The sequence below is a fragment of the Ptiloglossa arizonensis genome, chromosome 9 (genome assembly GCF_051014685.1).
Source record: "Ptiloglossa arizonensis isolate GNS036 chromosome 9, iyPtiAriz1_principal, whole genome shotgun sequence".
Classification (NCBI taxonomy): Eukaryota; Metazoa; Arthropoda; class Insecta; order Hymenoptera; family Colletidae; genus Ptiloglossa; species Ptiloglossa arizonensis.
Genome location: NC_135056.1, coordinates 7,769,308 through 7,784,774, shown reverse-complemented (window position 1 = coordinate 7,784,774; position 15,467 = coordinate 7,769,308). Strand labels below are relative to the sequence as shown.

The 15,467-nt window shown below is 35.0% G+C and overlaps 1 protein-coding gene and 1 long non-coding RNA gene across 5 annotated transcripts in view; one reads left to right on the top strand and one right to left on the bottom strand.

Moving 5' to 3' along the window:
- Positions 1 to 11,953, bottom strand: part of LOC143151467 (uncharacterized) — a 199,068-nt gene extending 187,115 nt beyond the window's left edge. For both annotated transcript variants that reach the window (XR_012993337.1, XR_012993336.1), the window contains exons 1-2: positions 11,816 to 11,953; positions 157 to 320 (exon numbers count right to left, since the gene is read on the bottom strand). This is a non-coding gene — a long non-coding RNA (uncharacterized LOC143151467). The remainder of the gene's footprint in view (positions 1 to 156; positions 321 to 11,815) is intronic.
- The window catches only part of LOC143151465 (uncharacterized), a 143,436-nt gene that overhangs the window by 21,192 nt on the left and 106,777 nt on the right, over positions 1 to 15,467 (top strand). The window contains exons 1-2 of one of the 3 annotated variants that reach the window (XM_076320587.1): positions 12,168 to 12,307; positions 12,448 to 12,534. The exons of 1 other annotated variant lie outside the window; for it this stretch is intronic. In XM_076320587.1, the coding sequence (XP_076176702.1) occupies positions 12,268 to 12,307; positions 12,448 to 12,534 (127 nt within the window). In that variant the 5' untranslated portion in view covers positions 12,168 to 12,267. Of the gene's footprint in view, positions 1 to 12,167; positions 12,308 to 12,447; positions 12,535 to 15,467 lie in introns of those variants that run through there. One more of the 3 variants, XM_076320590.1, reaches the window with a different exon arrangement.

Genomic DNA, 15,467 nt, shown 5'->3' with positions numbered 1-15,467 from the left:
AATTTAAATTTCTCTGAACCTAGATTATTTTAATTGCTAATTATTTAGGTATTCGTTTATTATATTCTTTTCTCGGATATATATATATACACTTAAGCACGATACGTACAAAAACCGAGGATGAAATAAAATCGCGAGAAAAGAACGTCTACTTACGTTGCTCCCAATACGTTCAGTTCCTATCTGGCAATGTCAATTTGCATAGCGCTCGTCGACGTGCAAACAGAGAGAGCCGTGCTCGGCTTTATCATATCTCGTTTCCATGCAACAATAAATTTGCACCTCGTGCTAAAATCATGCGCCTATCTCTGCTCCTCGTTCTGGAACAGAATATTAAACGCGTTCTTCAAGCTTCTTACTGTAACTTTGATGCACATTTTTAAATATTTCTTTTATTTTAAACATTCAGAGAAGCGTTCTACGCGGACGACGTGTACATAAACAAAAGTTATTTCAAGTATTTTTAACGTATCGATTATTTTATTTTTGCCCTGTTTGAAAAGAATACAAAAAATTAATCTAATAGCAAAACGTGATATAACATAAAGATGTATGGAGAGCAAAATAAATATACTTATATAAACCTCTGTGATAGATAAATGATAATAATTCTATCTATAGTGAGAAAAAATACTTACATAATATAGTACAGAGTATTATGTAATATTAAGTAAAAAAAATTGTTTAAAATGTAGTAAACTGTATATACTATGTAATATTTAAATGTAACTAAACATGTCTTACGCTGAATGTAGTAATTTATTTGCACCAAGCAATAAATTAGATTCTTATCCAAAATCCTGAATTATGAAGTGGGGTATTCGATTGTTCAAACAACGAATAATTATGAAAAATATACGGTTTCGTTACACTTGACTGAAGCACGGAAATGATCAAGTAATTTACTCAACGGCTGTCTTCAATGAAATACATCAACCACTGCAAATATTATTTGCGACAATAATAATAATAATTTCACTTTCGGCTGCAGGTTTGTTTTGATTTTTTTCCTCTCTTTTTGAAATGATTCACATATGCGGCAAAACGAAAAATTTGCACGATATTTCATCAATTTGAATTCGCGGTACATTTAGTTTGTACGCGATTAATAGACATTCCAATTAGAAAGTAACGAGGAGAAATTAGCAAGAGTAAACTCCAATTTGTCGCTTTCTATCTCATTGAAGAGCGATTCGCGTTCTTTCGACGCCATTGAATGCATAAGAAGTTGCTTGGATTATTAGCTACCTGTTGACTATGTACATCTTCAAGGTTAAATCATTCACGTTATTTCTTTACGCGATACGTGTATATGCACTTGGTGTTACAATTCGTTGCACTCGTTTACAAATTACCCAGCAGGTTGCGTCTCGTTGAAAACTTCTGATGCAAAATTATACATTAACTTTCAAACCCAGATTCTATAGAATTTCGCGTACTACTCGTATTCAACGTGAAGCGTAGAGATATTTTTAACCTCAATAAAGGTGAAGAGCCTGAATTTTGTTATTCCTCTAACCCGTAGACCGTGTAATTTCCCGACCATAAACGCTAACACACGCGTAGTTAAAAGTAAATAAAGATAATTTAACGAATCTTGCACCGCAGTGAATGCGAATCATTTATTCTAACGCAAATATATCGTGATACGAATAAAGAGTCGAAAAAATATCCGGAAACGCGTACGAGTGTTCCGGAATTAAATATATTACGGGAAGCTAAAAGTAACATCATTTTCAATTTTAATTAATTGTTATTTAAACCCACCTTTTCGCTGTTTGGATTAACGAGAAAATGAAATTTCACGATTCAATGTATCAAAAGAGCTGTTATTTCTATCTCGAATCGTAAATTGGCGATAAATTTCTCTTTTAAGTGTCAATAACATTTTCGTGTTTAGAAAATTTTCAAATTCCAACAATTCAGAGCTTAATTCCAAAACGATCCGAGGAAGATCACTGTGAGGTCGATTTTGAAAGCTTCAAAGAGAAGCAACGATTACGTTAACATTTAACGTTGATTAGTCAATTTGTCATTACAGTTGTATTGCATTTTCTACTTACTACCAGCGAACAAAATTAAATGTTTCGATACTATAAATGCTACAGTATTTGATCATAAACGATGCATCTACAAATCAGAAAGAATCAATGATAATTTGATCGAAATGTAGTTTTACATTGTATGTTGAAGTTTGGTGAAGTTCTGCGCCGCATAAATTAAGGAGAGCTCCTAGAAAAACCGCAAAGTGAAACGATGGAGTATTTCATTGTGCGTTTACAAAAAATATTCATGTCACGAATTGCTTACAGACGGGTGTTGCAAATGCGCGTCGAACCAAACCGATGCAATTTATTACAGGTGACACATAAATGTGCAAATTCAACTGTCTTCTTTTGAATGAAACATATATTTAAATACATGTCATTCCTTCGTTCCCAGGGTGACGATGACAATGACAATGAATCGTATTTCAAGAGAGGGAAGATTCGACGATAAAATAGTTGTCAGTAGCTTGACAGAACATGAGAAATTTTTAGTGGAAGGATACTCTTGTACGTAGTAGCTTTGATAGAAAGATGGTTCACCTTGTGTAGAAAATGGGCAGACATTAGAAACAAAAGCCTATCGTTGCGTAATCGTCTTGATTTTATCGTTGAAATAATAATCTTGCTATTGTTTTGCAAGATGTCTACGTATTGAGATATCGAAAACACCAATTAAGTTTCAGTATGTTCGTTGGTTAAATTTATTTTAAGATCGTTCAAAGATCATATTTATCGTGAAATTGTTTCAATAATATCGATAATTCCAGCCTTGAAAACTACAAACGATAATGAACATTTTTATACAACATTACATGGTTCTATGCAAATTACGCAATATTCTATTTTTATTTTTCGTATTTGAAATAAAAGTAACCCGTAGTTGTTGCAATAAATCGTATAAAGCTTCCGAGTATCGAACTTCCAAGAAATTATTATTGTTGAAACACAGACTGTGAAAAATGTTAGCAGTAGAAAAAGATAATCGAATAAAGTAGTCACTAATTGATTAATTGTTAGCAATTATCGTAAAGACTTTCGTTCAAAACTTATTATACAGAATATTAAGTTGTTGAATAACTCTTCGCGTATTTGACTATACTAATTTTTAATTATAACATATCCCAGATTATATTAGAAGGCTTCCTTAACGAATTTCCTAATTGCACGATTAGCTGGATTACTAATGGACAGAATTGAATAAAATTAGAATTTCTAGAAACTAAATGAATGGCGTCAGCGTTAAATCGCGTACGGATTTCTTAAATTATCGATTATTTGTCGAAATGGTAGGCTTTCTGAGAAAGATACGCAAATTTTGCAGAAAAAATCGACCGTTTCTAAAGTTCTATCAAAAATGATCGGAAGCAAAGAAAATCCATACGTGCAGCTATAGAGAATATTATTGCGAATGTACACTTAAATTTCCAAGACAATCGAACGAGTAGCTTTTTAAAAAGGTTGCCCAACAAGTTTGAAAAAACCTGTTACGAGAGAAACACGTTTAAAGTTTAAAGATTAGCGCCGAGTAGCAACCGCGGTACTAGAACACGCTCTGCGAAAAACGTTCTACCTTCGTTCATAATCGTCGTAATATTCTAGAAAGGTATTCTTAAAATGTTCAATTTCACGAAAATGCAAACGGAAAAATATCCAGAAACCTTTTAAATCGGGTACGTGGTACTCCTATTTAAACAAGTATACGCAATAACTTTTGGAATGACTTAATATGTTACATAAGTTAATATAGCAGAAACTACGTGGATGATCAAGTTGTGATCAATTGATATTTATCGCACGTGGATGAAAAAGACTGTTTATATATATATGTAGTCTTTGATCAAACTGCCTTTTGGTTTGTAGTCTTTGATCGAACTGCCTTTTGGTTTGTAGTCTTTGATCAAATCGCCATATACATGTTTGAGACCCAAGCAATGAGTCCCAAGATTTCGTGTCGAAAAATTCCAGTACATTTCGCAGAACATAAGAAAAAGAAGCACCATCCCGCTGATTCGGATTTATCAACATAAAATAAAAGGACTATCGCACCGCTTGAGTTCTTTCGTACTCATTTAGAGAAAGCGCTGTTAACTAGATTTACCACTTGGTAAATCTATTGTTAATGACCCAAACTTCGAATAACTAACGTGCAGTTTGAAAGTGTTCGTAACAGTTTGCTCACTTGTTCTGTATAAACGGTGTCCAAGTACATGAAAAAACGAAAAAAATGAAATAAAAAAAATAAAAAGTCGAGAAACGTAAATATTGCAACGAAATCGCCTACATTAACCCTTTGAACTCGAGAGGAGATCCTCGGTCACCACACAAGCTTGTATACTTCTTCCAATTCGGGAAAATGTTGTGACTTGAAATTGAAATTGGAAATTAGGTATTACACTCTTTTAAGATGTAAACACACGTAAGTCAAGTATCGAAACAAAAATACTCCGTTGCGTATGAATTTTTCCGATTTGATAGATTTCATCGAGGCGCCAGTTTCAGGTAGCAAAAACGCATCGAGTGCAAAGGGTTAATCGACGAAAAAAATCCGTTGACGAGTAAGAGGAGAGATCCAGTCCGGTAGCCGCACCGCTGTGATTGATCCTCAACGCGGAGTCGTTTATCCTCGCGTGGAATGAGCAGTCGAGAAGCTCGTGTTGCTCGCGGTACGGTGGTCGATGTATCAAAACACGAAGCTTCGGGACAGGTGGCGGTGAACTGCGACGTTTAAAAGGTTCCGGGCGTAACTTTTCACCGTCTGTTACGCGAAATCCCTCACCGGGCTAGGGAAACGCCGCGATCTCGGGAACTCCGTCATAAGGAGCGCTCGTCTTGAATTATTCATGCGGTCGGTTCACAGCGGAGTCGACCGAAAGAGAGAAAGATAGATAGATAGATAGAGATAGATAGAGAGAGAGAGATAGGAGATACGCGTGCTTTCCAAGTGAAAATCCAAAGGCGTAAGTCACCGCGACCCGATGCATTCCGAATTTCCGTGGCGCGTCTTCAAAGGAATTCCGAGCCGCTTGGAAGAGTGTCTCTCTCACGTGTAGCTTCGATGGACGAGGGGAACGGTTGGGTTAGGGGGGTTACAGCAAACGAAGAAGGGAGGACACGTTAACTCTAGGATGACACGAGGTGAAAAATGGTGGTGCATTTATTTAGATGCGACCAACAGTTCCGGGACATCTCGGAAGAGGGATTATCGGGTGCAACGACCTCGCGAGATGATCTCACGTGCCTAGGGAGTACGGAATGACCATCGCGAGAACGTGGATAGTTTCTTTGCCGAACGACGCCAAGAATTTGCGGAAATGAACGCGACCAAGTCCTCACCCCGGGTAATATATTACGGATGTTATTATGCTCGCGAGATTTTCTTCACTTTGTTGGGACAGCGAGTGGAGTTGATTTTCTTCACTTACGTCGAGTCAGCCTGTCGCGCGGTTAGACGACAAAGTTAAAATTGCAACGGTCGGTTAACCCTCTCTGTCGCGAGAAAAGACACGGTGGATGCCTTTTTCTCGCTGGGAACGACTTTTAACCCTTTCGTCGTTTACTCCGTACGAGGGTGACGACGAAAAGTGCCTAACTGGTTAGTCTGTCAGGCCTCGGGCAAGGTGGTTCCGTCCACACGGTGGCTGACCAAGATAAACTGTTTACCCTCTTCCCTCATTTTTTCCAACCCTCGAGACATTTTCTTTTCTTTTTTCTTTTTTGTTTTTCTTTCTCCTTTTCCGGCTGTTATCATCTCTGAACTGATAAATTCTGCTGTTTAATTGGTGTGTTTTTGTTTGCTTTGTACCATTTCTTTCTGTGGTGTTATCATCGTCAATGATAATAACTCGTTCTTAGTTTTTACTCTTGTCGCACTTTTAGTATATTGTCACCAAGATTGCGTTTTTTATAGCTGTACGTCGTTTTTCTACTTGACGTATAATCAATTCCATTTCTTTTACTTCGTTCAATAGTGTATTTTCTTTTTTAATGTATATCGTTCTGACACGAAAAAGATATATTTCTGTTATTGTTGGCTTGTTTGAAAAGTCATTTCGTTTCTTTTCTTTTTTTTTTGGTGAAAATGAAACACGATTTTCTTTAGAGTGTATAAACGTTTTATTAAATTATATATTCTCTATTTTGAAAAACGAAATGACTTGTCTAACAACCTAATATTGTATAAATTGTAATAGAATAGTTTGAAATTAGAAGATTTTTAATCAGAATTTTTCCCGGAGTTTCAATTTTCGAATGTCTATTATGTTTAACATTTCGTAGACAGAGACGAGCAAAATTCTATTCGAATAAATAGTTGCGAATAGAAACACCCGTGTAATTGTTATTCGAATAAACTGTTACTCGTTTACCGTGAAATATAATTTCATTTCGATACTCGAGTTACGAAATCATCTTCGTAATGTATGGAAAACTCGAGTTAAATGTTTGTACTACAATTTTTCGTTTCTTATTCTGTTTATCTATTTGTTTTGGACTCGGATAGAAACCATGATGTAAACTCCCACGAATTGATTCAATACCGTAATTTTTTTTTTGTAGCTTGCACAATGCCCTTACAAGTTTTGGGAACAGAAAATGGCACACGAGACTCCGTGGTTTGGGTTGTAATCTCTCGATTCACTAAACAAATACGTAGTGTCGACACAGGACAACATTAAGATACGAAACACGTTTCTTCGCCTCATAGATCAAACTGTTTGCAATTCATTCGTCCGATATGAAAAAAACAAACGAAGACTCAAACACTCGTCTACAATTTCGAGTAGACCTTAGAAATATGCTAATGTGAAACCAGTGATTCATCGAACACTGGTAAAACAAAAGAAGAAATTCACTGAAAGTGTGTTACATGTTCGTCTTTACGTATCGAGGAGAAAAGAATAAACAAAGAAACAGTTATTCGATACAATTTCAACAATCAAGTTTAACATTAAAGTTACTCTAAAAGGGCTAACGAAACGCATTCCATGAGAAGCATAAAATTGCCTAGATATTTTCAATTTTGTGAAACTCGAATGAAATCGAATTTTAATGAACATTCTTTTATTAATCAACGAAAGCACGTTAAACGTTTTCGATCTTTTTATCGCGTTTCTCTTCGAAATAATGCATACAATTTCCATGTAGATTTCAAATATTCAATTTGCACAGGTTTCGAAGATTAAATTTAATAACAGAGATTGGCAATGTTCGTATCGGATAAAAGCAACGTGTAGTGATAAATCACAGTCAACTTTTCCATTTGTTCATTGCGAAATATTTCGTTCGATAATTCAAATACAAATTCGACGAGTTTTACACGCTGTTCGACACTCTCAACGAGATCAAACATTTGCCGATCAGTATCTTGAAGTAATTGTTCCTTAAAAATCCCCAAACGATGCAATATCGTCGACGCGATACACCGTGTGACCATTTTGTATAAAATACACGTATCGGGTTAAGTAGTCTCGAATAAATTGATGTTCGTCGAATATTTTTCCAGAGTGTTCATCCGGTTCGTTTACGAGCTCATTAGGTGGATTCATTTGCTGATAATGCTTGTACAAATACAGTTGGTTGTTAACGACCTTGGAGGTCGCATTCCTCCGCGTCTGAATGTTTTCGGTGTTCCTTCGTCAGAGGCAAAGTTCTATGTCGTAAAAACGAAAACGATTCGTCATTACGGTATCTACGCCGGTCAGGATGCCATTTTTCGTTGTCCAGGCTTCCGTTATCGTTTCCTTCGTTTGACAAATTTCAACCCAGTACTTATCTTCCCGATTATTCGTTCTATTAATTAGTTTCGTACACAACGAATCGTACGGTTTGGAAATCAACCGAATATTTTTATTTCAATACTTGACATACATATGTTTACATCTTAGAAGAGTGTAATACCTAATTTCGAATTTGAATTTCAAGTCACGAAATTTCCCCGAATTGAAGGAAGTACACCGAATCGAGTGGTGATCGAGGGTCTCCTCTCGAGTTCAAAGGGTTAATTTGTTTCGTTTTCGTGTTGAAAAATTTGTTCGTTCGCGAACTCGAGGCGTCTGGGAACTGTTTCTGGGCATTTTTTTTTTTTTTTTTTTACATTTACGAGTACATTTACATGTACGATTTTACATCTTTCGAGGAAGCTCGTGGCTCGCGAAGGTGCGCAAATATTTGCCTGCACGTGCACGATATCAGCCCCTTCCAAACAAGCTGCGAAGAAACAATTCGCTTGATTTGCACGATGACGCATGTCTCGGTTTTATCACTTCGAGTACCATATTTTTCTGTGGAAATTTGTGGAGCGGCGGTGCGTTTGCGCGTGAAAAGATTATTCGAGAGGAATCACCACCTAACAGGCTTCTTCGTTCCTCGCGGCGAAATTATTTCACAAGCTTCGAGCACGTGCGAAGAATCTCCAACGCCGCGCACGCGCGAAATTTGAAATATTCATAGACGTTGCATTCGCAATTGCGATATTTCGAACAGATACGACATTTTTTAAATCGTGTTCACGCTTCGAGTTCACCAACCGGACGTTTGAGAATCAATTAGACGCTAACGAAGGAATTGTATTCAACTTTGTAAATAAAAGTGTAAATTATAACCGTCGATGGTCTTAACGATCGTGGAGTAATTAAACACGTTTACAATGTTTCACTGAATTCATAGTGAGACCGGTAGACACTTTATTATGTTCTTTTTATTAAGATGGAAGAAGAAATTTATGATAAACGTAATTGCTAAATTACTTCACTTCGAGATGTATAGTTTATTATGTTTCTTTTATTAAGGTAACGGAACGAACTGATAGATTATTTTTTAAGATACTAGAAAGTTGTCTCGTTGATATAAATATTATTGGACAGAATTATAATCCTGTCGTGCATGTTTCAGTATCGACGAAATTAACCTACTTACTTAAGTAAATAAGGATATTCTATTGCCTGGGTTACCCGTACAATCGGTTAAAAATGCAATAACTTGTTAATACATTAGATATTGCATTCCTTAAGAGATTTTATTTCTTCCAGTTCCTTTGGAAATACATTAATATTGAGTATTATTCGGTTTTTAGATCAAACTTAGATATAAACGTTTTTGTGTCGTTGAAATCATTAAGACTCGAATAAGCTTCGAAAAAGACCATTTTCATTAACAGATATGAAAAAATAATGATTAAAGTTACGTATAAAAAATAGTAACTCAAATATACGATAATATTATGATGAAATGATATGTATTATTTTTCAATAGCGCAATTCTTTTTTTATTTACGAAATAGGTACACGGTAATGTGTAGGGCTAGCTCTCTACATAACAATATAACAATGAAGAAGAAGAATTCTCTCGAATATTGTAACAAATCGATAACTTTTCGATTCTTGATTCGAGTCCTCTTCTATATATTATATAATACAAAAATGTGATTCGTTTTATCTAGGAATATCCAACTAATGTAACAAAATAATCACAACACGAATTGCAAAATTACACAAAGATCCATATTATTGCAAATAGGATGTATAATAGTCCAAGTTAAAAAAAAAATTAATCTTTCGAATTACTTCCACGAGCATGCAATCGTATTTCCTTCACCATTAAAAGATAAATCATTGCAGCATTAAAAATTGTGTACAACGACAGTACATAAATATTTGAATCGCAGTAAAAATAAGTAATTATTTCTGTAACGTAAGTATCGCAATAATTTATGTTTCCTTTCAAATGTCACCTTATTCTTAGTTCCGTTTGTTTAAGCAACAGAAATCACAAACTTGTACGAGAAATATTTGCATTTAATCGAAACGTTTCTCCAGTCGCAATTACTTTGCCTTAGAATAGCACAAATACCTTACTACTCAAGTTACGTTACAACCGTACACGTACGAAAATAAATTACCACTGAAACAGAGGACTTGTGGACAACGATACAAACCAACAATGTATTTAACCATGATACCACGAAACGATGTTAAGATAATCAGACTTGTTCCGCATCGTGCCATAAATTCCAACGTGCCATTCATTATGCCCCATTAATTGCATCGAGCGATGTAAAAGTGAATGTCGCATTCCGAATTACAACGTTTACTTATGACCCGTCTGCAACGAACATTTCAGGCAATCATTGCGTTTTTAAACGTTTGCATGATCGTAATTTGACTTTTTGTCGTTTTCACCGTCGACTTGATTTATCGGTGTGTGTCATCCTTAAATATTTATTACGAGCGTAGCTCTTTTTTACAGCAAACGATATTTTAATTGTCGTCATCCCGAATAAATACTTTCGTTTTAATTATTTCAAAGATACCAATGTACGTTTAAGAAGGGTTTCCATTTTGTCGTCTTGAAACATAGATACCTTTTATAAATTATATAAAACAGAAATTACTCGATAAAAGCGTTAAAAATTTCGCTTACTGATTTATTTACGTTTCAACGATACAAATTAATTTTTGAAGAATTTAAAACCAAATATTATATTAGTTATAGCTTGTTGAAGTGAGGGAAAAAATGTTCTTCGACATTGGCATAATAAATAGTAATTGTTATTACGGAAATATTATTTGATTCTTTATTCTAAATCGACATAAAAAAATGCCAGATTTCCATCGACCGGAAGGTTCATGAAGAATATTTATTACTTCGCAAAAAAGGAAACGATAAATTGTAACCCAAGAGAATTTGTATTTTGGAACGTTAAAGAATATACGTGTATATATAGAAAGTGATGAAAAGTTTCATTGAGATTTACGGGATTTACTTTTTTATAAAGTTGTTTCTCTACTTTATAAAGTGGAAAAGTAGGAAACGAATTAATTTACGAATATGATTAGTTTTTTATTTCTGTAATCGTCACCGAATGTTTTAGGCAAAAGTTTCGTCAATAATTCAGTAACTTTAGAAAAAGTGTAACTTTTAGAAACTTTAGAAAATGTGTAACTTGTATAAATTTTAGAAAAAGTGTAACTTGTATAAATTTTAGAAAAAGTGTAACTTTTATAAACTTTAGAAAAAGTGTAATTTTTAAAAAGTTTAACTTTAGAAAAGTGTAACTTTAGAAAAAGCGTAACTTTTCTAAAGTAACTTTAGAAAAAGTATAACTTTTATAAAGTAACTTTAGAAAAAGTGTACCTTTACAAAGTAACTTTTATAAAGTGACTTTAGAAAAAATGTAACTTTTATAAAGTGACTTTAGAAAAAGTGTAACTTTTATAAAGTAACTTTAGAAAAAGTGTACCTTTACAAAGTAACTTTAGAAAAATGTAACTTTTATAAAGTGACTTTAGAAAAAGTGTACCTATACAAAGTAACTTTAGAAAAATGTAACTTTTATAAAGTGACTTTAGAAAAAATGTAACTTTTATAAAGTGACTTTAGAAAAAGTGTAACTTTTATAAAGTAACTTTAGAAAAAGTGTACCTTTACAAAGTAACTTTAGAAAAATGTAACTTTTATAAAGTGACTTTAGAAAAAGTGTAACTTTTATAAAGTAACTTTAGAAAAAGTGTAACTTTTATAAAGTTACTGAACTTGTAAACAGTAACTTTATAAAAGTGTAATTTCTTATAAAGTTACTGAACTTGTAAACAGTAACTTTATAAAAGTGTAATTTTGTATAAAGTTACTCTATTATTGAATCAACTTTGAGAAAGAAATTTTCGGGTTAAATGACCCCTATGGTAGGTATGGTGTCAAAGGGGTAGAAACGAAATAGTTGCCACATGTTTAATTTATCCAAACAGAAACTCTTGGGATACTCGTATACCTACAACCGTAAAAGAAGCTGCTTATTGACACAAGGGTTGAACGTCTTTCGTTCTTTTCCTCGTCGAAATGATGCGAGTCATAGTCGAGATCCGTGAAATCGAGACTCGACGCTACGGAAGGAGCACTTTCCATTTCGTCTGTGTTCACGACGACCGATCACGGGACACTAAACAGATCGGGCTACGATGACGATGAAATAACGCGTGGTCGCCAAAACTTTCGCCCACGCGTTCAAGTCACCGCGCGTTTATTAAATACCTACGCGCGTTGTTCCGCTCGTGTCAAGAAGGAAGAGTCTTTTCAGTCTCTCGTCGACGCTTGTCGAACCGCGACGAAAATCGACCTTTCACGACGCAATGTCCGAACGATCGTTTGTAGTTTCCACCGTGGATGTTGACACTGATAAGAAGTCACGTTTCCAGTATAATTATCGTCGAAGACGAACCACACCGGAATGGATGTAATACGTTACCTTTGTTCCTCCCCGTGTATCCGTAAGTGTGAGAACATTTGTCGCGAGATCTCACGTTTGCGATTATTTTCACGCGAACTTTTCATACGTACTCGAACAGTAGAGCGAAACACTTTATTAATATTGTATCAAGTGCGATAATACGAAACGGTGAAATTTCAGAAAGCAGTTTAATTGGGAGACGATGGAAAGAAAGGAAAAGAAAGCGGGTGGAAAGTGCAACGATTTTCATGAATTTCATGGGGGAACGTAAGTCGGTAATCAACGAATGTTAAAGCGGTTAATGGGAACGAATCTTTACATAATATTACGTACAACGGTTCGATGAAATTGGAGCAACATGTTCATTTTTCAAGATTGAATGTGCGATTCGATGATTTATCGATCGTAGGTTCGTGTTAATTTCCACGTGGGGACGGGGAACAAATTTTAACGAGTTTATCAGAAGTGTGATTACAGTAGCACTTTGAACTTTAAAAACAAATTTCTAGTCTTGAATAATATCGACGTAATTTACCAAACTGTGACTCGCGTCTTTCAATATTTTAAAAGACACTATTCGCCCTTCCATTTAAATTTGTTTATTTCTTAACAATTTTCTCCTAATTAGTAACTATTGTTTCGTCTGAGACGCTAATCTAGTTTCGGCGCAAATATAACCGTACGTTTAACAAACATATCTATTTTCAGCCGATTAAATCCAACTCTGCCAATTATATAACAACCATGTCATTCCACTGGTTAAATATTAATATCGTATAAAACAAATCAATAATATTTTTCACTAACCGGTATATCACATAGACTATTAAAACTCGTTACGTTCGAGGACGACCTTTCAGTAAATAACAGCAAATTATTCGTTAAACGTAATAAATGTTAAAAATTGTACCCGCGAGATCGATGAATATCTTTCGATCGATAAATATCAAAAGTGGAATAGCAATCGATTGTGATTGTGACACGCGTATCGCGCTGAAAATTCATTGTTTTCTTCTTGAAACGCGCAATCGTTGCACGCTTGAACTTGATCGTTGCGATACGATTAGTCGAACGGTAATTTTCTTCGTACTGATCACTCTGATCGAAGAAACGCTCCAAGACGATCACGCATAGATAGTTGCGTGGGTACCACACGGGCTGCCACGTAACGTCGAGTCATTGGATATTCATTGAGTATCGCGAAGGCCGATAATGATAATCCGTTGGAAGAATGCTGCGGTTTCAGAGCCACAGTTATGCGGAGCAACTAGCCGCATGTCAATTTGTTCCCCGTTGGTCACCCGTTACTGTCGGTATCAGTGACACTTGGCACAAGATGATCGCGGAAGCGATGCACTCGAGACACGTATACGGTATCATCGAAGAAGCCAGCGAATTTTATTACAATACGAGGTATTCGCGTAGAACGCGGAACATACCGTACGCAGCTTTCAGAGGGGTTTCGTTCGAATTTCTTCGGGAACAAATCGAACGGAGCTGAATGAACACCGGGCGCGAAATGTACAAGGTTTTTCTTTTTAAAAGAAAAAAAAATTGTAGAATTTCAATTTTGAATTATATTGCGTACTACTCGGCACGAAATTATTCTAGAAGTTGATAAATATCATTATCGAGTATTCAAAGGGGATAGAGAATATAGTGAGAGTAAATTTTAGAGATGTTTCGATTCGAATTTACTTGAGAGAAGAGTAGGACAAAATTGTAAGGAAAATTCGAGAATTTAAATTTTGAATTATACCGCGTAGTATTCGGCACGAAATTATTCTAGAAGTTGATAAATATCATTATCGAGTATTCAAAAGGGATGGAAAATATAGTGAGAGTAAATTTTGAAGATGTTTCGATTCAAATTTGCTTGAAAGAAGAGTAGGAGAGAATTGTAAGGAAAATTCGAGAATTTAAATTTTCAATATATTACGTAATACTCGGCACAAGATTATCGTAGAAGTCAATAAATGTTATTATCGAGTATTCAAAGGGGATGGAGAATATAGTGAGAGTAAATTTTGGAGATGTTTCGATTCGAATTTACTTGAGAGAAGAGTAGGAGAGAATTGTAAGGAAAATTCGAGAATTAACATTTTTAACTACACTGCATAATACTCGGTACAAGATTTATCGACTAGAAGTCTATAAATATCATTATCGAGTATTCAAAGGGGATAGAGAATATAGTGAGAGTAAATTTTGAAGATGTTTCGACTCGAATTTACTTGAGAGAAGAGTAGGACAAAATTGTAAGGAAAATTCGAGAATTTAAATTTTAAAGTATAGTGAGTAATATTGGGCACAAGATTATCGTGGAAGCTAAAAAATGTTATTGTTATGTATTCAAAGAAAGCACAGAGTCAAATATATATACATCCTAGAGATATTTCGATTCAGATTTGTTTGCAGTTGGGGAGAATTACAAGGAAAATTTGGGAATTAAAATTTTAGACTATAGCGTGTAATACTCGGCACAAGATTATCGCAGAAGCCAACCAATTCTGTTATCGGATATCCAAAGGGGATGTAAAGTATGGTATACATAGACTTTAGAGGTATTTCGATTGAAATTTCTTTGAAAGAAGAATTGGAGTATTTCTTAGAAAGAAAATTAGAAAATCAAAATTCTGAACCATTGTGTGTGTTATATTTGGTACAAAATTGTAGCAGAGATCGACAAATTTTATTATCGAGCGTTCGCAGATGGTGCGAAGCACGATACGCGTGAATTTTAAAATAGTTTGAATATTTTAAAAAATAAAACGAAGAAAGTCGCGAGAAAAAGGTACACGAAGTGTACGAATTATCTTCTTTGTAATTTATCTGTTTGATGCAGGGAAAATTCGAGAACTGAAATTTTTGAAGCACACTGCATAACACTTGGCACACAATGATTACGGAAGCAATTTACTCGGGAGGAGTGGGTATACGACGTAATCGCAGAAGCCAGCGAGTTCTATTACAAAACGTCCGCAAAAGAAGCAAAGCAAGTTCACATATACGCTTTATAGATATTTATCGAAAGTTCTTGAAACCTTGTACGAAAGAAGTTGAAATAGAAACAAACAAAATATAGAAAAATGATTTCTCGTTTAATTCGTGGGTTCGGGTATGGAAGAAATTTTAGAGAAATGAATTTCGAAACATATACTGGGATATTTGGTCGGTGTAGTTTTTACGAGAATTCGATT